At 36.6% G+C, this 23,808-nt stretch overlaps 1 protein-coding gene across 3 annotated transcripts in view; it reads left to right on the top strand.

The window, feature by feature from the left end:
* The first annotated feature begins 304 nt into the window (after positions 1-304).
* Positions 305-23,808, top strand: part of uvrag (UV radiation resistance associated gene) — a 119,083-nt gene continuing 95,579 nt past the window's right edge. For 2 of the 3 annotated variants that reach the window (XM_051907868.1, XM_051907870.1), the window contains exons 1-6: positions 307-662; positions 6,823-6,940; positions 8,561-8,595; positions 13,759-13,920; positions 14,573-14,647; positions 14,823-14,908. In XM_051907868.1, coding sequence (XP_051763828.1) covers positions 555-662; positions 6,823-6,940; positions 8,561-8,595; positions 13,759-13,920; positions 14,573-14,647; positions 14,823-14,908 — 584 coding nt within the window. In that variant the 5' untranslated portion in view covers positions 307-554. Of the gene's footprint in view, positions 663-6,822; positions 6,941-8,560; positions 8,596-13,758; positions 13,921-14,572; positions 14,648-14,822; positions 14,909-23,808 lie in introns of all 3 variants that reach the window. The other variant, XM_051907869.1, reaches the window with a different exon arrangement.

Genomic DNA, 23,808 nt, shown 5'->3' with positions numbered 1-23,808 from the left:
TAAGTACGTGGAACAGGCCCGCTTTATTGCACATTATATATTTTACGCTCGTATCAATGCAATACTCGCCCAGATATTGCATCTGAATGGGAGAATGAACGGTCTTCATTCAACGGTCCGCCCGTTGGGATCACGTTACTCAAACACAGCCCCTCACTTCCTCATATTTGTACGAACGCAGAGCGCAGCATGACTTTCTAAAGGCCTCCTCCCGCCCTTTTTCTTTTGATTGACAAGCTCTTCACCAATCAACTTATAGTATCTATTTACGTCACCAAACATATGTCTTAGTGACAGCTTCCTCAGCCAATAGGCACGAAGCGAGGGTTTGCCGATCAAGGTCGCGGTAATGGCTTCCTAGGCAGGACTTACTTTGTTTATGCCGCTGTGGGTAGCTCAGTAGCTGCGTTTAGTGTGCTTAATGTACATTATAATACAAATCTGCACGGTTGTGAAGAAAGCTCGGAATCTGACACCTTCGTGCCGGGAGTTTCTCGCTCATGGGGTTGAGTTGTATGGCTGAATGAGGCTATCGCCTATGGTACCGTAGAAGGATGAACTCCATCGCCGGTCGGGATCTCTCAGTGTCCGCTGGAGCTGTCAGCAGCAACCCCGGAGCAGCATCCTCCAGGGTCCTGCATGTGGAGCTCACATCACAACAGGTACACCTGCAGCATCCAGCCATATGTTCCATACGTGCGGGCTTATTGAGTGCGAATATCTAGCGGATCTTTTTGTGCATGTGTCACATGTCACCGGATGATCATAACACCGGGCCTCCATGTCCAGTCAAGCATTGGTCAACATTTATGAATGCAGTGGTGTTTGAAATAGAAATATCAGAAGCAACAAATGAGACTGTGTTAATAATAAAGCACCGACTTGTTCATATATCAGAAATATATACCAGAGAGGTTTCACAGTGCAGTGTAGTCTTGTCACTGTGGCTCTCCAAACTCAAACACAAATACTAAACGGACCAGACAGCATTCTAATATTTATTATTCATGCTTAAAAGACCTTGAAACTGGCTCGGAAGGTAGTGGCGGTGCTGTCTTATGGAGTGAGCTGTGCTTAACTCAAATGCTCTGCAGCTTTTTGACAGCCCTGACATAAGTGACTATAAATGATGTCATGCTTTCACATTGGAACACATTGTTTGGGGGCTCTACAAAGGAAAAACCCTTGTTATGAATGTCTGGTTCATTTGGTTTCATGTTACAATTTATTATTGACAAGAAAACAGTTATGTTTATGTTGATATTATGTATTTTTATTTTATTTTTTTTAGTTTATACTGACATACTTTTTTTTATTAAAAAGTCTTTGCAATTAAGGATTTTAAAACATTTCAGGTAAAAATTGCATATAGTGCAGCGTTGATGTAATGCTTGAGATTGCCATTAGAGAGTGGTTGTGATTTTGTGTTGTAACAATTGCAGTGTTGCAATACACACTGTGCACTTACATGCTCTGAATCTGTCCTAACTGAGAGTGTAGACCTCAGTTATGTGGAATGATAGCCATGTCCTAAAGCAATCGTCTGTTTAATCACATTCTCAGGAAGTGTTTCGGGGATCACAGGTTTTCCTGTTAAGCAGTGTCTGTTGATGACTTGGCATTCTGTGTGGGGAAATGTTGCATTACTTAATGGTGCAAACATGGGGCTGGAGTTATGTTGTAGCGTGGCTTTTTAAGTAAAGAGTGGTTTCTTGCAGAAAGAACTGAATCTTTGCTATATAATATTGTATGTCATCAAATTAAATATTAAAAATTTAGTTGCATTTTTTTACATAAAATATTTACTGGTATAAACTGCAGCATGACATGAGAATATACTAATGGCTATGGGAATGTTCTAAATCTAATTATGCCATTAGTATATTCTCATGTCCTGCTGCAGTTTATACCAGTAATATTGATGCTGTCAAATGCATACATAGATAGATGCTCGTAATAGGTGTATGTTTTCAGGGTTTAATTCAGGGCTGTATGGTTAATTCAAATAAAACCGAAATCGTGATATGGCTTGGTGTGATTATCAAATGCAACATGCACCAAACATGCATCAACTTGTAGTGAAAAGCAATTATAAACCACATGTTGACAAAAGAAAAACTTAAAAGCTCCCTGCCTCCCCCCCAACAACAACAAAAAACAAAACAAAAAACTAATTTTAATTTTATAACAATACTAATACATATTAGTATTGTATTTTACAGTTGTACTGCAAACTGAAATAATTGTTATACTATTTTTCTTATATCAATTTTTGTTTTACAGTGAAATATTGCCGTATTTCTTATTTTGTTCAATATTGCAATTTAGTAGTAATAATTTTACAGTATTATTATTATTATTATTATTATTAGTAGTATTACTACTACTACTATTATTATTTTATAATCATTGATATATAATAAAAAATATGAAATAAATTGCAAACAATTTTTATCAGAAAAAACGCAATTCGATTTTTTTTTTTTTTTTTCTGTTTAAAGCTACACCACAGCTATGATTGATGCTTTGCTACCTAGTAGCAAGTAGTCTGAGGGGAAGGGACATTCTCATTGTTGAGAGCATCTGATTGGACAAAAGTCTGTGTAGTGCAGGATGAGTCATCAATACATTTATCCATTTTCAAGAAAGACTGTAAATTTTAAATGCATATACAGTAGTGGCCAAAAGTGATGTCTGGCACAGGAAAATTTGGTAACACTTTAGTATAGGGAACACATATAAACTATTAACTACGACTTTTCCCTTAATAAACTCCTAATTTACTGCTTATTAATAGTTAGTAAGGTAGTTGTTAAGTTTAGGTATTGGGTAATAATTGGGTAATTGGCTGTAGAATAAGGTCATGCAGAATAAGGCATTAATATGTGCTTAATAAGTACTAATAAATAACCAATATTTTAGTAATATGCATGCTAATAAGCAGCTAGATAAAAGACCCTAAAATAAAGTGTTACTGAAAATTGACATTTTCACCCTATGTTATGAACACATGCAAAAACAAGAGAGAACATAAGAAAAATTAATAACTGATTATGTTGTAGTTAATATGATTTTTTTAAGCTTCTGTGAGCTTTTTGTTTTTCTATGCATTTTTTTTTTTTGCATAGTAAAATAAAACCTGTAGCTGTAGGTTGACTCTTTTGGCCGAATAATTTTGTCAGATAACCAAATTAAGTGTTTTGTTCTTCAGTCATATTTTAAAAAATAAACAGTAGTTTCCTCATATTTGATGGTTTAATCTTGTTGGGTCATTAAAAACAAATATTCCCTGCGGACATTGCTTTTGTCCAATACTGAATACAAGTTAACTAAATTTTAGACATAAACTAGTAAAGAAATGGTTTCAAACCTAGTAGACTTGAGTTCCTTGAGCTCTTGTGGCCTGTTGCACAAAGCTAGCTGAACAAACTCTGAGTTTCAGATTAGGTTTAGAGTTGACGAAACAAATCAGACCTTCTTTACATCAGGTTCACCATGCTCACAACGCTCAATATAAACGTTCTCTGTCAACTCAGGATTGATCCAGAGTTTGTGATTAATTCTGAAGATTAAACCAGAGTTTGCTCAGACAAATTTACCTGGGTAGCAACTGAAACCAGCTTCATGCAATGGGCCTCAGTTCTGCTTTTGTTAAAAATGGAATACACTGTTACCAGAAACATTGAAATATGAAACCAAATGTGAAGTCCCTATCACATGATAGGGGGTTGTTAGAGCTTGTCACACCTGTCTGAAGTTTATTTTACTGGAAATGGTTATGACACCAATTGCTTTGGCAGTCACACAGTCACTTGTGACACTCTTACTGCTTGAGGCAAAGTTCTAACGGACTACTGTTATGGACTACAGATGACCTTTGTCACTCCCATGAACATCATTCATTTGTTTTCCAGCAGAAGAGCATTTTTTGTTCAGTGTAATATGATTTAACAATTCAGAATGAAAGTCATGCTTGATGTTTCGGTTTCGTTTTAGCTGTTTGAAGCAGCTGCAAATTGCCTAATAAGGGAAAGTTGACGTACACTAGCTTGTTTGTTCCTGTGCAAGTTAAGTGGCCCATTAACCTACTAAATTTTACCACTCAACCTCTCCATTTCAAAGTCTGGGACAAACTGAGCTTGGAAGTTCCTCAGTGTTTTGTTGTCTGAAACAAGACAGAAATGGGGGAAAAACTGAACAAAGTGTGGTGTTGTTTCTGTAGCTTCAATAATCCAGTGGGGCATCCCATGACTTAGATTTAGTATTTAATGCCTCACGGGCGGCTCTGGAAAATCTTTGTGGCTGGTTGTGATGAAAGCTGGTCAGGTGAAGACTTTAGTTTGCTGAACTCTCAGATTAAGTGTTTCGTTGAAATGGCTGTGGCCCTGTGCCTTAAATCTGGCCCTTGTGAATGAGAACTCTGGACTTTCTCTCCATCTCATGTTGTGTAGATTAGGGTCACAATGTTGATGCATTTTAAGTATATATTTTTTGTTCTTTTTGTAGTAGAGGTGTTTAATTATTGTGCTGACAGCACCCTGTACTTTACACAAGGGTTTTTAATGTCACAGAACTGCAATTATGATGATTCACCTTTCTTAAAATATAAAGAATAATGCTGTGTTTTTTCATGTATTGGTCAACCGATATAGAGGGTATGCATTGACGTCACTTTCCCGCTGGAACACGCTCCCTCAGCTGGAGTGAGTGGCAAAAGAACCTGCTGCATGACTGGGTTTAATAGGGGAAACTGCGAAAACATGAGTAAAACAAACTGTTACACTAAAGGTTGGGCTCGAAAGTGTTCCTGATAACATGTCAAAGAAACCTAATCCATGGATATTGACATGCAGCCAGTGTTTCCTGACATTTATATTTACCTGATTTCGAAGCCGGGGAAATACATAAAGCAAATCTGCCTGTGAACACTTTATCGGAGTGATCACTTATATCAATGTTATGTATATCGTCATATCATCCAGCCCTAAAACTTGTGTAGTTTTTGTCATGTTTATTTAAACACACCAAATTATGCAGAATATAAGATGGTAAATATTTAATTGATGAGTTGTCAATACAATATATAACAATACAGTATATAGGTTCATTGGTTTTACCCCAAAATCCAACATTTTGACAAAAAATGATAACTGCAAATCCATTTTTCTCTGCCTGGAGTCCAGTTGTTTCTGTGACTTGCAGCGATCCATTTGCTTCTTTTTTCTGTAGCTTTCGGCAGTCTGTAAAAATATATCTCAGATTTTGTGTCAAAGCTATTTGTACAATCAGTTGCAAAGCTCTTTCCCATTTTGGATGTGTTTGTGTGTTTTTTTGCGGCATTCACGCTGAACACCAATGCTGCCACTCGGTGGGCGGAACCGCAGTCATTATTGCCAATATTTGGCAATTAAAAAAAAAATATCGGCATTGGGTTATAAGTTTTTCTGTTTGGCCAATGTTTTGGAATTAGAACTTTTATTTTGAAGCGCCAGCGCCTGAGTGTTCAGGCTCCCGTTCTCTGTCTTCATTAGTTTACTGTCTCTGTTTAACAGTTTAACTAATAATTTATTAGACAGAGCTGTTAAACAAAGAAAGTAAATGGTATATGAAAAGTGTTATAAGCTTTTCTGTTATTATTAGTAATAGAAAGGCAAACGCTATATGTTCTCATTCATTAAATAAGCATTTATTTATTTGAAAAATACTATAATAGGATTATGGAATCAAGAAGTTGCCATTTTATTTTACAGATTTATTTTTATAAAGTTCAAATTTTTTCCATGATAATTTTTAAAAATAATTTCTAATTTAGTAAATATGTAAAGTAAATATACATTTAATTTTAGCAATTGTTATGCATTTGTTGTTTTTACTATCTTTAAATCAAATAGTGTGATATCATGTAGCTTTATATCGGCCACCCTGCTCTCTCTAAGTTATCGGCATTGAAAATATGTATAATAAATTAATTGATTAATCTTATGGTTTTTGAACTTTTTTTTTTGTGCCATTAGCAGCAAGTTGTAAGTGCCTCCTAAGAAATGTTCATTCATGGTCGGGTGAATCCAAAACCTGTCAAATTACACAAGACTTCCTTAAGACCTATTAGTGGACTAGTTGTTTAGGCAACATCCCTTCTGTGGTCATATCGTAGGCCTATTTTATGGGCTGCCTTTCTTGGTATCTTCTCCTTTTTAACCTACAAAAACTCTTATGTTAAACCGCTCCATGCCTACCAAATCCTTTTTCCCCCTTGGCTCCTTCAGAGCAGTGGATTTGTGCCCAATGTGCAGCAGTGATGCCATGTTTTGGAGGACTTGGGGTGGAGGACTTGGCTTTATAGTGACTAGTGACGTGAGACTCACAATGATGTTTGTGCCTGTGTGTTGATCTGTTCCTGTTCACTGTCAGTTGCTTGTGATGGAAAATGGAGAACTGCAAAACATTCAGACTTTAGTGTGTGTATGATCCAGTAAAGGGGAGACTTGATATCATCACCAAGTTGGAAAAAATCTTGAGAAATATCTGAGATATCATGATGTATTCTTATTTTCCACTTAAAATGGCATTCTTAAAAAACATCATAAACACATTCCTTCTGAATTAAAGATTACTGCATGTTTTTTTTTTTTTTTTTTTTGCATATAAGTGTTAAAACCTTTACTGTTTGATGATTACATAAAAGTGTGTTCCTGATGAGTATGCATAGGCCTGTTCATGTATAGCTTATGAAAGTAAAGTAAAAAAAAAAAAGACTGAAGGGCATCTTTAAATAAATTAGATTGTCTTTCTCACCAACTGTCTTTCTTTCCGTCCCAACAGAGACGTCTACGTCACTTGCGGAGCATAGCGGCCCGTAACATCGTGAACAAGAATGGCTCTCCTCTACTGGACACTTACTTCACCCTTCACCTCTGCCAGGAAGATCAGATATCACGAGGTGACTGATGCCAGCTAAACTGGCTGGTACTCTCTGATTGTTCACTTAATTTAGTACTTAAAGGAATAGTTCACTTTAGAATGAAAATTTCCTGATAATTTACTCACCCCCATGTCATCCAAGATGTTTATGTCTTTCTTTCTTCAGTCGAAAAGAAATTAAGGTTTTTGAGGAAAACATTCCAGGATTTTTCTCCATATAGTGGACTTCACTGGGGTACAATGGGTTGAAAGTCCAAATTGCAGTTTCAAAGCAGTTTCAAAGGGCTCTACATGATCCCAGACGAGGAATAAGGGTATGTTTAGCGGAACGATCTGCCATTTTCTAAAAAAAAAAAAAAAATAATTATAACATTTTTAACAACAAATGCTCATCTTGCACTAGCTCTGTGATCTGCCACGCATTATATAATCATGTTGGAAAGGTCACGTGTGACGAAGGTGGAAGTACCATGGTAGGGCGGAAAATCCATCTCATTTTCTCCTCCAACTACAAAATCTTCTGATATCATTGTTTTACCTTTTTTTGTAAAGGGCGTTTGGCTTAATCTTTGCATGTTCGCTTTGTAGACACTGGATCGGTACTTTCGCCTACGTCATGCTTGACCTTTCCAACATGATTTACAGAGCAGTGCAAAACAAGCCTTTGTGGTTAAAAACTATATAAATTTTTATTTTTTTTAGAAAATGACCTACCGTTTTGCTAGATAAGACCCTTATTCCTCGTCTGGGATCGTGTAAAGCCCTTTGAAGCTACATTGAAACTGCAATGTGGACCTTCAACCCATTGAACCCACATAAACATCTTGGATGAGATGGGAGTAAATTATCAGAATATTTTAATTCTGAAGTGAACTAAACCTTTAAAGCTGCAGTGCATAATTTCTGTCACCAGTGACACCAAACAAAATTGCAGACAGTTTCTCCAAACATTCACCCAGTCTTCCATTGGACAATCAAGGAGATGGCCCCACCCCCAAACTCACTCTATTGGTTGAGCTGTTGTCAAGCTGATCAGACTGCTCAAATAAACAGTGCAATGTTTTGATAGCACCTAAGTGTTTATGCTTCACACGTTCGGGGACATCAATCTGCTATTTGTGTACTGGGTTATTTCTGTGTATTTTGCAGCTGGATATTAAAAGCCAACAGTTACGCAAAGCAGCTTTAAACTAATGAGACTTTTAAAACTACCTTTCAAACTGACTCTTTTAAAATGAATGGCCTGTATATAGTTGTAATTTTCACAATATACCCTTTCCCTTTCTTTATAGATAGTAATGTAGTAAAAGAGCTGGGCTTGTTGTAGTTTTTGTGGAAACCATGATACATTTTTTTTCAGGATCCTTTGATGGATGTAAAGTTAAAAGGAACAGCATTTATTTGATATAGAAATCTTTTGTAACATTATAAGTTTCTATACTATCACTTTTAATCAAATTAATGTGTCTTTGCTGAATAAAAGTCTTTTTTTTTTTAAATCTTAAAAAAAAAAAAAAAAAACTTAATTGAGGCCCACTCAGAGGCACTCTGGGTGGGCATAGAATTAGTGTAAACTGTAAGTCATTTTGCATTTAAAAGCTTTTGGATGACTTCTAACTTGCTTCTTTTCCTTTTCCAGATTTTTATAAGAGTGAAGTCATCCGAGACTCATTGGTGAGTGCTTTTATTTTCATTTGTGTTCGGTCATGCGATTTAATGCTTATTATTTAAAATTTGTGAAATGGTAGACGGAGCACAGCATATCAAAGCTTAGTAGCGTGGGTAACATGTTGTAGCATAGCATTTCAGCATTTTCTCCTCTGGATTTATGTTCTGCTGTAGGATAATAAAAGTGAATTTCTTTTGGTTTAGTCACTAATGTCCTTAATGTCTGTCAAGCCTAATGGGACTGCTGAAAAATGAACAATGGCAGCAATAGTTTTCAAAGTTAATTTATTACTGTTAAACCATAATAAATATGGGATCTTTGAACAGTTTAAGACACTTTCAGAATCTTTCTGTCATATTTATTTTGTCATTTTATCTTATTTATTAATATTTGTGGATGCCTTTTGGCAGACATTTTGGTTACCACAATACATTTTACAGCAAATTGGTTAAAGAATTAATTGGATCTTAAAGATGAGGTATGCAATTATTTTATGTTACAATATAAAAAACTTTGAAGATTATGGGTTTGTGTTTGCAAACAGAGTCTGTGCAGCAGCAGCAGTGGCTCAACCAATGAGGCTAGTTTGGGGGTGGAACTATCTTTTTGACCAACCAATGGCAAATGGGGGAATATGTGGGGAAACCTGCTTGAATAAAGTCATTTTTGGTGCTGGTAGTGCAGAAATTAAACACTTCACCTATACATTTTATTGCAGACATCAACAGGTACCATATCATTATCATATTTAGCCACACTGTAAACCTGAACAGTACTACTAACTTATAAAGATTTAGTACATTGCAATTAAAGTCTGTTAAATCATTGATGCAACTTAAAACAATTAAATTTTCTGAACGAGAAATTTTCAGCTCAACATTTTTGAGTACTTGAATTATTATTTTTTAAGTTTACTGAGCGACATAAAGTGATGTCATCCATGTCACATCGTTGCTCTAACCAGTGTTATCAGAAGAATCCATTCAACATTAAACTGAGTTGCAGCAGATTTCATGTTCCCAGCATGCTTTGCGTCACACTGTGTAAAGAGAATAAATGTTAAAATTGAGTGTTATTTTGTGTGTTTTCGCACAAAATTAATACGGGGAAGATGTGTTATCGTGTTAATGTTCTGTTATTTTGGTATTTAAAGGTGTTGATGTTGAAGTTTTGTAGGGTTACCATCGTGGTGAAGATTAGCGCCTGTGGTTAGGTCGAAAATGGGCTGTGAAACTTCAAGGCGATATATACTGCATGTTGATTCATGCAAGTATATAGTGATAGTCTCTTTGACGGTTACTTTAGCGCATGCTGGTGTGCTGTTGCTAGCTAACACTTAATCATAAAGATTAGGTGTTAGTTTATTCAATATTTCAATAAAATTGTAATTAGCGAGTTTGTGTAATACAAAATTTTTAATTTCTACTAAAATAACATTTGAGTTGTTTCATTAAATGTTTTGATTGGGTTTTACAAACACTGCATCAAAATAATTGAAAAATGAGAAACATTACATGTGGTAAACAATAGTTTTAAGTACAGTGAACTTAACCATTAAATAAAATTAAAATTTTTCAGTTTGAAATAATTGTTGTTTCTAATTAGTGTTTACTTAAAAAATTTGAGTTGCTTTACTTAATTTTTTTTGAAGTAATCGGTGTCTACAAAAATGGAGTATTCTGAACTTATCGGATTTAATAAGAGTTGTAATCATTTTAAAAGAAGACTGACCTAGAGCAGACCTGGCAGTGCATGAAGAAGGGCAAAGTCCTCAAAACCACTTCATCTTTACACATATGGCAGATCTAACCTATCACCTACACAAAAAGGCATTGATACAGCTCCCAGCAGCACTGCGTCATTTACTGATATAAAACAGGTTTGCTAAATGGGCTTTTTGGGGTCACACCGGCAACCTTTCAGTTTTGAAACAATTCATTATTTTAGTACGCCAAGAAGGCCTCCAAGCCACTAGAACGGATGTGGCTCCCTTCATTGACGACTGGAAAGCGGTTTAATGACTATGTGGTCACTCTGTCCAAGCCTGTAATTTATGTTGAAAAACATTGACGCATAGCAACTGCTAAAGTGAGAAGAGAGTAACAACACAAGCAAATGATCATCATTAATGTAGTTTATACAGACACGATTAAAGGCTTCTTGTCCATTATTCTGACTGTAATGGTCGTTTTGATGATAATAGTGCTGATTTGAAATATTGTAGGCTATGAATACTGTATTTATTAGTGTGTTTTCACATGAGATGATGACACACCCTTAAAGACAAGTTTAAAGCTGGAGGGCTGTTCTGGTGTTATTCTGGGTGTGATTTTCTCTCTGTTTACAGAGTAGGCAGAGCTGTATTGAATGCAGTTTTTTTTATTGATCATTATGTAAGTGTAATATCATGGTTGCTGGTCTGTAATTTTGTTTATTGTTTCTCTCTGCTTGTCCTCAATGTCATTAGAGCAAAAAAAGAACTAGATTGTCATTACAGTAGATCATAATTGCATAATTGCATTCATATACACACAGCCTATTTAGAGATTGACACAAGGTATCTTTGACTGTGATGATTGATTCAAAGCTCTGATTCACGGATTCATTTGCATCATCATCACTCAAAATGTGAAGTGTCCATATGTCATTTTTTTATGCATTGAAAAGTTTTAGAAAAAATATGTAGTTGAAAATATTGCTGCTTATTACTATATATTGTTATATTGATTCAGTTTTTTAATTGTATTTAGTCTACAGCAACAGTGGTTGTTTGGTTGAAGTGATGGTTCCGCTTTAAAGCATTCAGAACTCTATATATAGTATATATAATCACCTATTTTATATACAAGTATAAATATATGTTTAAATACATATAAATAAGTATCTCTCTCTCTCTCTCTCTCTCTCTATATATATATATATATATATATATATATATACTTATTTATTTATGTGTGGTTGCAAACAAAGTACAGAGTCTGTACACACACAGACACACTAGTTCTCATGTTTTATGGAGACTTCCCATAGACGTAATGAATTTTATACTGTACAAACTGTATATTCTATCCCCCTACACTAACCCTACCCCTAAACCTACCCGTCACAGAAAACTTTCTGCATTTTTAGATTTTCAAAACACTTATTATGATTTATAAGCTGTTTTCTTCATGGGAACCAAAAAAATGTCCCTGACCGGGAACGAGCCACCTTCCCTGGGCTGGAGAAGGTGCTCAGACAGCATGGATGTTTGACCGAACCCTGCCATTTGGGACTTAGTCATTTTTAAAGGAGGAAATTCCTCTAGGGTGTCTTTCTCCAATAGAGTGACGGTGCGTCCTGCCTGGGATGCACTTTGACAAAACCAGCCTGGAGGTTTCCATACCTCCATACTTCCACCACAGTGGAATTTGAATTCTGTGCCCACCTAGAGTGCCTCTGAGTGGGCCTCATGATGGTGTGATGAGTACCTGGAGCCTTCCAGACATCCACCATCTATTCTTGTCCCCATAATGTAGGGAATACCAGGTACACACACACACACACAGGGCCAGATTTACTAAACAGGGCAAATTAGCGTGAGAGCACAATTCAAAAAAAGCACAGATGGGAGCGCAAATTACTATTTTTACTATTTAATGTGCTCAGTTGTAACTTATACTGTTTTGTATTTAACCTCTAACCTTCTTGCCCCTCTCTGCCTCCTTTTTTGTTTCTTCATTTCCCTTTCTTCTTGGCCTTCCTGTACGTCCTTCCGGTCTTTCATGTAACCTTGCCTTCATTTCAGCCACTCTGGTGGTCATGTTGATGGCTGTTTTGTATTTATTTCTGCTGACCTAGTCACTGTGATGGTAGTTTTGTCAGCTGCACATCCTCTTGGAGAAAGACCCTCTTTAGCCTCCAGACTGCATGACGGGACAGGTTTGCAAATCTGTTTCTGCTGTTAGTCTTTGAAAGCTTGGCTCCATTGACTATGCTGATAGGCCACACTTATGCATTATTAAAAAAATCTATATGTTTAACAGCCTTATTTGCTGTTCTATTTGATCATATATTGGCAAAACTTTTAAAGATTTATTTATTTTTTGGTGTTTTTGCCTTTATTATGATAGGACAGTATTCGGACAGGAAGTGAAGTGAGAGAGAGAGGGAGGGGGGGCAGGATGGGGAAAGGACTGTGAGCCAGGACTCGAACTCGGGTCGCCAGAAGCAAATTTTTGTTTGTATTAATTTATTAATACCCAGTTTAAAAAGGGAAGAGCAGGACGAAGTTACTGTGTACAAAGTACCCTGTGTTCATCAGTTTTTCCTGGGTCAAAAATGGTCTTTGGTGCTGGTGGATGAAAGCGGCCAGCCAAAAAGTACCCTACCCATGCGAACTGCGAGCCCAGTACTAACAGAAAATCCAAAACAAATGCAACAGTTTGTAATAGTAACTTATCCTATTTTTCATGAATTAAAAAAGTAATCACTGTCAGGACAGATCATAAAACAAAGTACAAACAAAGTACAACTTGACTTGAAAGTACTTTTTATATAAGAACTATTTTATATTTAAAAATCTGTCAATTTAAATGTAAAAACTAAAGTCACTGAGTCACTGATTTGAAAAGTTAGTAATAAAATAAACAACATGGTAACACAGAAAAAGTGGCAGGTCTATTATTTTGCATTTACACTCCAAGACTTAATGCACAGGTCATTTGACATATAGTATCAGATTGTTTTGTTCTGTCCATTGCTATAGTGATCATTGTCAGTCGGATTCAATCGCACATTAAAATATGGTTGTCAATCCAGAAAATTTGCAATGTGTAGTTATCAGCATTTAAAATATATATTAGAAAGAAAGCGAGCAAAGATACACGAAGCTGCACTCTTGCAAAAACTCAGTGAGTCGCTTATTGACATCGTGTTTATACTTTGTTGGTTATAATGAAAGGATTCGCGAGCGTGCAGAACTCACGCTGAGCAAAAACTGTGCCGTGTTGAGCGGGTTCTGACTAATTAAACACGTCTGATTGGCCATTGCATTCACACACTTAACAGATATGTCTGTGATTGGCTACAAAGCTCAACACTGCAAAAACACATTGTAAAAAGAAATGCATTTTAAAGCAGCCAGCTATCAAAAACCCTGGTTATAATTTTGTTTGTGTGTTTTTTAGAACCCGACATGGCGGAGCTTAGATTTTGCAATGCTGCCGGACCTCTTGGACACGTCTGTGTCGTGTTTTGTGGTGAGAATATGGGGTGGCAGGGAAGAACAATACCAACTGCTTATTGAGTGGAAGGTCAACCTAGATGGGCTCAGATACACAGGACAGCAGGTGAGTAGTCAAAATATATACATTCACGCTCGCATCTCTTTCTGTTCTCTACCATGTATGTGTTGCTTTCCTTTTATGACCATCTAGTTTCTTGAAGTGTTTCGATTTAAAGGATTAGTTCACTTTAAAATAAAAATTACCCCAAGATTTACTCACCCTCAACACAATTGGAGTTATATGTAAATAATAAAACTGAAATGTTTTGAATTCTTGAGTAATGTTCAAGTTCGATCTGTATAATATCATACAACACTTCTTTATAGAAGAAGTTTATGTTGAGTAATTGTAGTAGTAATAACAAATATAATATTTATTATTATGATATTACACTGTAAAAAAGATCAGTAGACAAAAAAAGAAAAGGTATTTTCTGCAGAAAAGTTAACTGACATTTCCTTAAACCTTAAAACACAACACAATGCAGTGTGTAGTTCCAAATATGGGTAAAACACCTGTGAAAAATCAATATGGAAAATTCCGTTATATTAAGGCAGTACATTGGGTCCTATTTTTTTTTATTATCATATACACATTTTATATATAATTATATTTTATATATAAATTGAAATATGTATAATTCTGTAAATTCTGCTTCAAATTCACATCCAAAAAAATCGACATTTCTCTTTTCTCTCCATCTCTTTTCCTTCAGATTCGCTCCAGAAATCCAAATGAGATCATCTTTGGACTGAACGATGGCTACTATGCAGCTGATTTTGATCAGAAGGTATTGTTCAAACTCTTGGAATTGGTTCCAAAATAAATTCCAGGCCATCTTCAAACCTTGTCATCTATCAGAGTTAAAATTCACTTATGTCTCTTGGGTTTTTCAACCTGTAGAATCCTTCATACGGTAAGAAGAAACTCTTTGTGAAGCTCATGGACTGTTTTCTTTCCCACAGGAGAATTCTGACAGGAAGAAGAACAGTTTGCTCCAGGTGGACCAGAACTCTGTTAGAAACTCATACAGTGTTTTCTCTTTACTGAGGTGAGAGAGACTCAATTTTAAAGGGAACATATCATGGAAAAATGCCTTTTTGCTTTTATTTTACTTTTACATTCACGATTCAATGCTCCTTCTAAAGTAATCCTACAAAAGTGTAGAATTATGGCCATTTTGAAGACTAATTGCCATATATAATTAGAAATTAGATCTCTTTTTATTAATAATACATCTGCAGTGCTTTGACGGTATTGACACAGCACTGACTATTGCGAAAAGAATAGGAATTTCGTTCCTACAGGAATAGCATTTGCTCTTAACATATGCTCAGCTCCAGTTCTCTCAGTTGCTTTCCAGAATTGTATTATCTTCCCATTTGAGACCCAGAAGCAGTTCCCATCATCAAAAAAAGTTCCTTTCCTTGTCCGCCAGATAGCGCTCTGTGTATTTTTTTTTTTTTCCAAATTGGACCCCTGCTGCAGGGTGGCGTCTCGTTCTTCAGCCAAAGATGACTGATGTTTTTGCAGTCTTGGATAACCGTAATCCTTGGATAAAAGACCTGATGGATGAGGAGAGGAGGAAATCAAGGAAGAAAAATTAGTCCACCTTGTCATGGTATTGGCAGACCTTTCCAAACCCAATAAAGTTGAATGTTGGCTCAGTGTTCTGCTGTAGCTTCACTGCAGCACTAGATGGCAACAGCTCTCTGCTAATACAAATATGTTTTGTAATGTAACACAACCTGAGAGAAAGGAGGCACTTTGGAGTGTGTTAAATTACTATGACACACTTCCCATTTTCAGATTTATCTGTGTGAACACATCTGCACTATTACAACATCAAAAATACATCTATCTAAAGAATGCCTTTGATCCCACAGATGTTGTTACGAAACACACAAGCTCTAAACACCCGTTTTCCTAAACCTTCATTCATACGCACCTCAGTGGACGTGCATATTTTGTTGTGTGGAATGTAGGGCAGTTCCTCTGAGCTGTGCTGTAGTGGGGTTATATAGAGCTTGCTGGAGGCTGCTGCTCTCTACGTGTGATGGTGTTTGTGAGTCTCTTGGTAGTCTTGATTAGGAGTCTGTGCAATATCTTGGCTTCAGCTTCAGGTGGGCCCATGTCTTGGATGAAATCTCATGCATAGGTCGCATATTTGTATACACACACGCCGACTGACAGAAACATGCATGGGATGCATTACTCCAGCTTTCCTTGTAACTTTTATAGACTTCATTTTTTTTCTCTCTCTCTCTCTCTCTCTCTCTCTCTCTCTCTTTTTGAGGATATCTGTGTGGAGAATGAGCAATGGCAGAAAAAATTATGCTTGTCAAGGGATGATTACAAATAATTGAACAATTCCAGTTCCTCTTAACAATTGCAGTTCCTTAACAATTCTTTTAGTACTTTATAGAAAGATAGATAGATTGATTGATTGATTGATTGATTGATTGATTAATAGATAGATTATGAAGAATAAATACAATTCTACTACTAAATGATGAGATAATTTGAATAATAAATTTAAAACCATTCTTGAAAAGGGTGTGTTTTCACAGGCTTTTAATGACTTTACAGTATTTTTAGAGGCAGCATAAGTCCAATCCAATCATTGGCCTTAAATATATATTAAACAACAGGACAAAAATAAATAAATAAATAAAAAGTGACAACATTTTATTCATTTGTTTTGTAAAATACCACTGACAAAATGCACAGTGTGGTTCTTTAATTAACAATGTCAATAACTAAAAAAAAAACACCCCTATTTGTTAAGTAATCTGACTACACTGGTTGCACTGTATGTTTTTGATTCACTTAAAAGAACCGGTTCATACGAGTCATGTAAATTCTGAAATTGTACTACACTGGTTTGTCTGAATGTGTTTGATTCTGTTAATAGACCAGATTCATGAGAGTCATTAGTTTGGTAATCAGACAACACAGGTTGTATGTTTGTATGTTTTGCAGGTTGTATGTTTTTGATTCACTTAAAGGGGACCTATAATACCCCTTTTACAAGATGTAATAAAAGTCTCTGGTGTCCCCAGAATGTGTCTGTGAAGTTTCAACTCAAAATACTCCAGATCATTTATTATAGCTTGTCAAATTTGACCCTATGTGGGTGTGAGCAAAAACACACTGTTTTTGTGTGTGTCCCTTTAAATGCAAATGAGCTGCTGCTCCTGGCCCGCTTTCCAGAGGGCAGAGCTTTAACAGCTCTCGCTTCGGTTGCTCAACAACAACAAAGCTGGAGAATCTCACGCAGCCAAAATGAAGATTGTCAGGAATGGTGTTCAGCCTTACATTGTTCAAACTGGAGTCGGACACTGATGGAGAGACTCGGGAAGAAGTTACAACTTTTAGAATGCAACTGGACATTTCTGAATGGTTAGTGGATAAATTTATGTAGTTGCTGTTGATTCAACTCATCAACTAGCATGTGCCGTCATGTTAATCTTTTGTGCAAATCCAGCGTTGAATTGACCCTCGTTTGTGAAGCAGTCCGGCGTAAAATGACGGCATGGCAGCAACACTCTACTACAACAACTCTTCCTCTTCTCTAAAGCAGCCCAACATGGCCTCACCCCCTTTGTTGCGTGTTCTTGGGGGTGGGGTTTATGTAAATTTTAGGGTTAGTGATGTCACTAACCCGGGAAGAAGCCCGTTGTAGTCCCTACCAGCCGTTTGTTGTAGAGTTCTTAAAAAAATGCATCTCTCTTTGCACTGAACTTTGAGTGTTGTAACTTTGCAGATGTTGTTTATGCCCAAAAAGCAACATTACACACTAACTAAAGTTAAAAAATTGAAATCATAATCGACAACCCAGAGTCATTTCATTTGGGAATCAGACTACATTGGTTGTACTTGTATTTTTGATTTTGCATAAAAGAACAGATTCACAGTGTTATTGATTTGGAAGTTGACTACACTGACTGCACTGTATAGGCCAATTCACACCGCACACACAAGCGGCAACAAACAAGTTGGCCGTTGGATTTAAAATTTTATGAAAAATAACTGTCATGTTCACGATGCCCCAACAGACACCAACAAACGCTGACTGAACATGTTCACTCGGGTGAAAACAAACCCTAACCAACGCCAACAGACGCAGACAGGGATAACGCACTGATCCAACAAAACCCAACAAACATGTTTGTTGGCGTTTGTCTGTGCGGTATGAATTGGTCTTATGTCTTACTAAAAAGAAGCAGCTCATAAGAGTCATGTTTCTGTAATACAGAGAGAAGAAACTGTTGGTGTGTAAAGTCTGTATAGGTCTTGGCAAAAACTCCTTGTCGTGTTCTGAGTTGAATGTGCGGATGGCGGCGGTTGTTATCAGCACTGAGGAAACATTTGATTTGATTGACAGCGCCGTGTTGTCAGCGATTAACTCAACCTGACAATCTTTAAATAGGAGTAATACAGAGAGGAAAAGAGGAAAAACAAGAAATCAGAGTAGTTAATGTTCTAATAAAATGAATCATTAATCAAAAGAGAAATGTTTCCTCTGCATGCGCGATTTATGCTACTCTAGGGCGGGCAGCCCGTCCGTCATGCTATAACAGGCCACTTGTGGGAAAAAAGTGTGATTCTGTGATCTAAATCAGTCTAAGGTGTTGTAAGGAGTGTTTTCTTTTGCTTTTTTTTTTTTTTTTTATGATTGTGTGTTAGTGCGCCAGTAGCTTTTTGTCTTTGGAAAAGGTGTTTGCAGCCTCACTGGTTCTTTGGTTCTTGGTTCCTTCCCGTACTTTCTTATACAGGAAATGTTCTCAGCGAGGTTTAAGCAAGCCAAAGGAAATTCCTGCTTGCGTATGAATTCAACTTTTTATCTCCCATCACCCCTCACAGCTGGTTCACACTGGGAATAATCAACACTTGCTTTCGAAATATTTTTCAGTGCAAAAAAATAGACATGTGTTCTTTGTAACATGACTAAATCTAGTGTTTTACATCCACTTTTTTGGACGTTCTTGGGTCTAAAAGTGATAGTTCACCCAAGAATTAAAGTGTATGCTGTTATTTTCTTCTGAGGAACATTTTGGGTGAACTATTTCTTTTAAGATGTTCACTCAGAATTGTTTTTAAGCATTTTTTCCCTTCTTTTTAGAGATTTACAGTTCATTTTCCCTCACTCTCCCATCAATAAAGTAGCAAGTAAAGAACAGAGGCGGCGTTGTACGGCAAAGTTCAGGGAGTAGAGTGTGACCCCGTGGTTGCCGCGGCGATAAGCCTTTCCTGCTTTTAGCGCCTTTCAACAGGTCGACGGGTCGTACGCTCCCCCGCCGAAGGGCATGGTTCTGGACCGGATTATCGGGTACAGCTTTAACAGCTAGGTTCACGCTAGCCCCCCAAAACCCTAAAGCAACAACCTTGAGGACCGGTAACGCCTGCCATGCCTCACGGAAAAACAAACTTGCCCTTAATCTCCGCATTGCCTGTCTGAAAATGGATGCTGGTGTTTTGGTCTCTCAGGGCTTTGTGGGAGGCTGTGGTAATAATAGTGTAGAGAAAGCATGAGGGGATATTGGAGCCTCGCTTATAGAGAAGCTTTAATAAAGGGATAAAGTGCATCAGCATCTCTCCATCACCTTCTACAAGGCCTGTAACCATTGAAGCTCTTTTCCAGAACCCAGTGAGCTGCCTCAAACAAAAGTTTGGTGTCAGTAAGATTTTTTTTTTTTTTTTTAAAAGAAATTAATATTTTTATTCTGCAAAGACACATTAAATTGATCAAAATTGACAGTAAAGACATTTATATTAATACAATGATTTTGATTTCAAATAAATGCTGTTTTTTTAACTTTCTATTTGTCAAATGTTCAATTGCCAAATTGGTTGTAGGTGTGTGAGTCCCAAGCCATGGAATGGGGAGGGTTGGAGAAAGACCTGGCAACCTGCTCCAGAAAAAACACTGCCAAGAAAATTCACAGACAGTCTCTTGCGTATGGTGAAAGATGGCCATAGAATCACGAAGAGTTGGATATGACTGAAATGGTAATATAGATGTAACACTGACAGCTAGTGGTTGAAATGGGTACTGCAGTCCAAATTCAAAATATTGGAGATAGTTGTTTCCCTGCTCCCCACTCCTCAGACCCCACACTCACACGAGTTGCCAGATTGAGGACACAAAACAGGAATGAGCGCAATTGACAATGGAAAGTAACGAGCGTTACACTGTAAGTTGATCAGCTAACATATACATTTGCAATGTTTTATTGCCGATGCCGGTTTTAGGTTGGGTACAATCTGCGATCTCTGACCTAGTTCATTTGCTGGCTTCCATGGCTGCAATATGCGGTGTTTTCCGCCAACTGGCAACCTGGGGTGTTGAAATACCATTGGGTAAACTGGTAGTGGGCGGAATGACCCAGAACTAAACATAAACAGACGTTCCGACACGGAACGCATATGTCAAAGTAGAATAACTCGTCGCATTGTTTTTTCAGAGAAACAATTATTTGCACTTAGAGTGTTTCCTAAATCTCTGCAAACATATTGTGGTATTTTTATGCTTTAGTTCAGGCTTTCATTCAGGGTTCCACATGTGATTACTTCTTTGGCATGCGCTGTGGAGTCATATGTGTGCTTAATATGTTTCACCGTCTGTTTGGTTGGGTGACAGTAATGTTTTAATACAAATTTATGTTACGCTCATCATGAAGCACAGTCCTGAAGCTGTTATAAGCTAACTCCCTACGGTTTGCAGTACTACAGAAGACTGCTGAATGTGCTGAGAGACGCTGATGTAAAGGTCAGCCGAACTTGAATGCCTCCTTGCCGTGAGCTGGAGGGCACGATCATTTGCAGGGCTGAAAACGGCAAATCTGCAGCTTACATGATCTAAGCTGCAGATCTAACTCCTACAGCTGGATTTGTCAGAAAGAATTTTTCCTTTTGGTCCAGTTACAGAAAACATGTTTAAATGAAAGCTTTTTGGCTCACACTAAGGAGCTGGCCTTGTTTATTTGATTAATCAGCATGATAGTGATTCTTCACAGCAGGAAATTTTTGAAACAAGCACTTTCCACGAAAATATGTATTTTTTTTAAAAATAGTAACTTTGGTAACGGTGGAAAGGTTGAGCTTGACGAATACAGACATTTATTTTGAATACTAGCTACTTTTCACGCTATGTTAATTTTACATTAAATAATAGATAATTTAACAAATTAGGAAGAGTACCTAAATGTTTTTGCCTGAAAGAACACGGATTTATGATTTTATAGTTGTAAAAAAAATAATAATAATGGACACCAGTTTGCGCCCTATTGTTTTTAATCCTGACCTAAATTTACCCAAGTGCTCTAAATTTTTTGGGCATTTTATCAACTTAATATGGATAGTGTAGTATGGGACCACAAACTGGACTTGAACTTGGTCGCCCAAAGCGCTGCCCAGAGGTTTATTGATTCCGAGCAACAAAAGTGTTCTTGTTACCTTTTTTTGTGAAGATACTTGTAAACAGCTTTAAAATATGCAGTGAGTTTTTTTGTAAGCACAACCCAATATGTCCGATTCCTCCGCACAGGCTGTTTTATCTTAAAAGGACATGGGATTTGCACATTTACAGCTGTAAAAAGAGAGTAATAGGCACCATTTTGTATCCTTTTGGTTGTAATCCTGAAGTGCCAACAAGCAAAATGTAAGAATTCACACCCAAAGACTTAAATTTACCCCGGTTGAGCCACCATTTAAAATGTTTCTGAGCAAAAATAAGCACAGATGATGTAATGGCGAGGTGTCAAAAGGATTGGTCGTCTCTCTGCAAAGACCAGGCAGGAATGTAAGAGCCCAAAATATTTCCATGCAGCACAATCTTATCTGTCCCTCCAGTACTGGAGACAATGGCGAGTTCTGAGGTGTGTGGAGACGGAGGCGTGTGTTGACATTCTCCTGGTCTGAGCAGCAGGTAGGGGACCACTGTAGATAGTTGCGTGTTTGTTTTCTTTTCCGTTCAGGCTCACATCCCTTCGAGTTGTTTGCACTCTAGATTTTTCCGTGTCGTGTCACTTGTTCATTGTGCAATAAAAGTGTTTTTGTTTCTTTTTTGTGAAGGATACTTGGATGCAGGTTAACAGATGTGATGTGTTTTTGTAAGCATGACCCGATATGTTTGATTCCTTTGCACAGGCTGCTCACATTATCTTTGATTCATGTACTGCAAGTGTAATTATTAGCCTATGGTGAAAACCATATCGATCAGTGACACTTCAGGTATAAGCATACCAGCGCAATGAGTGCAATGGTTTTTGGGAAAAGCAGGTTGAGTGTAACGTTGAATCATTAGTTTATACTGGATCTAAGTGTTCTTTTAGGTAAATTACGCATGATATGCAAGCAGATCTGTGGCTTTGGCAGTTGTGTGTTGTGTGTGTGTGTGTATGTGACCCATATCTACAGGAGGGAAAGAGGACGTGAAGGAATTGCAAAGACAACAGAAGACTGGCTGTCACCTGATATAAGGACATTTATCAGCATTTATCCAAACAAAAAAAGAGACAGAAAACATTTTTCATCCCTTCATTTTGTAGATACCAACCAGACAGACTGTATTTCATTTCCTTTCTTTGTCTTTTCCACACACACTCATACACACACAAAGTGATCTGTGGAATGTTCCATGGAAGCAGTTGCTTAAAATTGAAAGGTCAGATGATATGAAGGCCATTCTATGAAATGGCTGATTTTAAAAGTTTTTTTTTTTTTTGTACAATTTGATGTATAAATGTTAATAAATTACATTGTGCTTCTCAAGCAAAATTGTTATTAAATATTAAAATAAATTAAAATTTAATAATATTAAAATGAATATATTTATAAAATTTAATAAAACCATAACATTTGTTAAATAAAATATAATAGATATTTAAATAAAAGAACATGCTAGCTTTTAATCAAAGATTTTTTTTATCCAAAATATGCATATTTGCTAATAAAGCCCAAACATGAACGAAAATTAGAAATGTCACCTTGAAAACTAATTAAAATATAAATTATATATAAATGCTGTCAAACTGAAATAAAATAACTAAAACTTAAACTAAAAAAGCTAGTTCAAAATATTAATAAATATAAAAAAACTAAATATAAATACAGTATATAAAGAATATTAAAATAGCACTGATACAGCCAGGATAAGTTAGTAAAGGCAAAGAAAAGGCCAAAAAACATCAAATATTTTTTGTTTACAAAAATGTTTAACATAGTAAAAGCTCTCACCTGATCTTTTATACATAGGATTGTTAAAGGGATAGTTCACCCGAAAATGAAAATTCTGTCATAATTTACTCACACTTATGTTGTTCCAAACCTGAGTTTCTTTCTTCTGCTAAACACAAAATAAGCAGAAGAAAGAAACTCATAGAGGTTTGGAACAACTTGAGGGTGAATAAATGATGACGGAATTTTCATTTTTGGGTGAACTATCCCTTTAAAAATAACTTTAACAAGTCATTTTTGTACACTTAACTATATGTATAGGAGTTGCTCATCATGAGATGAGAAGAAAAATGGGAAAAAATGTCAGAGAAATGAAGAACATTAACTTTAGTGTTTGTTTGTATTTTTCAGTGTGCTGTTCAAGATCTTCATATTTACCGGCGGCAAGCAATGTTACGATTGGGCAGCAAAATGTAATTGGGTTTGACATGCTCCAGTCTTTCTGGGCCTTTTCAGGATATGACATAAGGTGGCCATCAAAACCTCTCAGAGCGCATCTTTGTTCTTTTCATGAAGCATCTGTCTTTGTTTTCATTTCCTGTTTTATTTTCGGCCTGGTTTTACAATGCTGCACTGCTGTCTTGCATACAAACACTAGTCGAGATTTATTTGGTTATCACTGAACGGTAAATACATAAACACACCAAGAGGTAAATGTGGGAGAGAAGGAAAGTCAAAACGAAAGAGGGAGAACAATGTTTACAATAGCGT

The sequence above is a fragment of the Ctenopharyngodon idella genome, chromosome 10 (assembly GCF_019924925.1).
Source record: "Ctenopharyngodon idella isolate HZGC_01 chromosome 10, HZGC01, whole genome shotgun sequence".
NCBI classification, from domain to species: Eukaryota; Metazoa; Chordata; class Actinopteri; order Cypriniformes; family Xenocyprididae; genus Ctenopharyngodon; species Ctenopharyngodon idella.
Note: the sequence above shows the minus strand (reverse complement) of the source record. Positions and strands in the feature narration are given on the sequence as shown.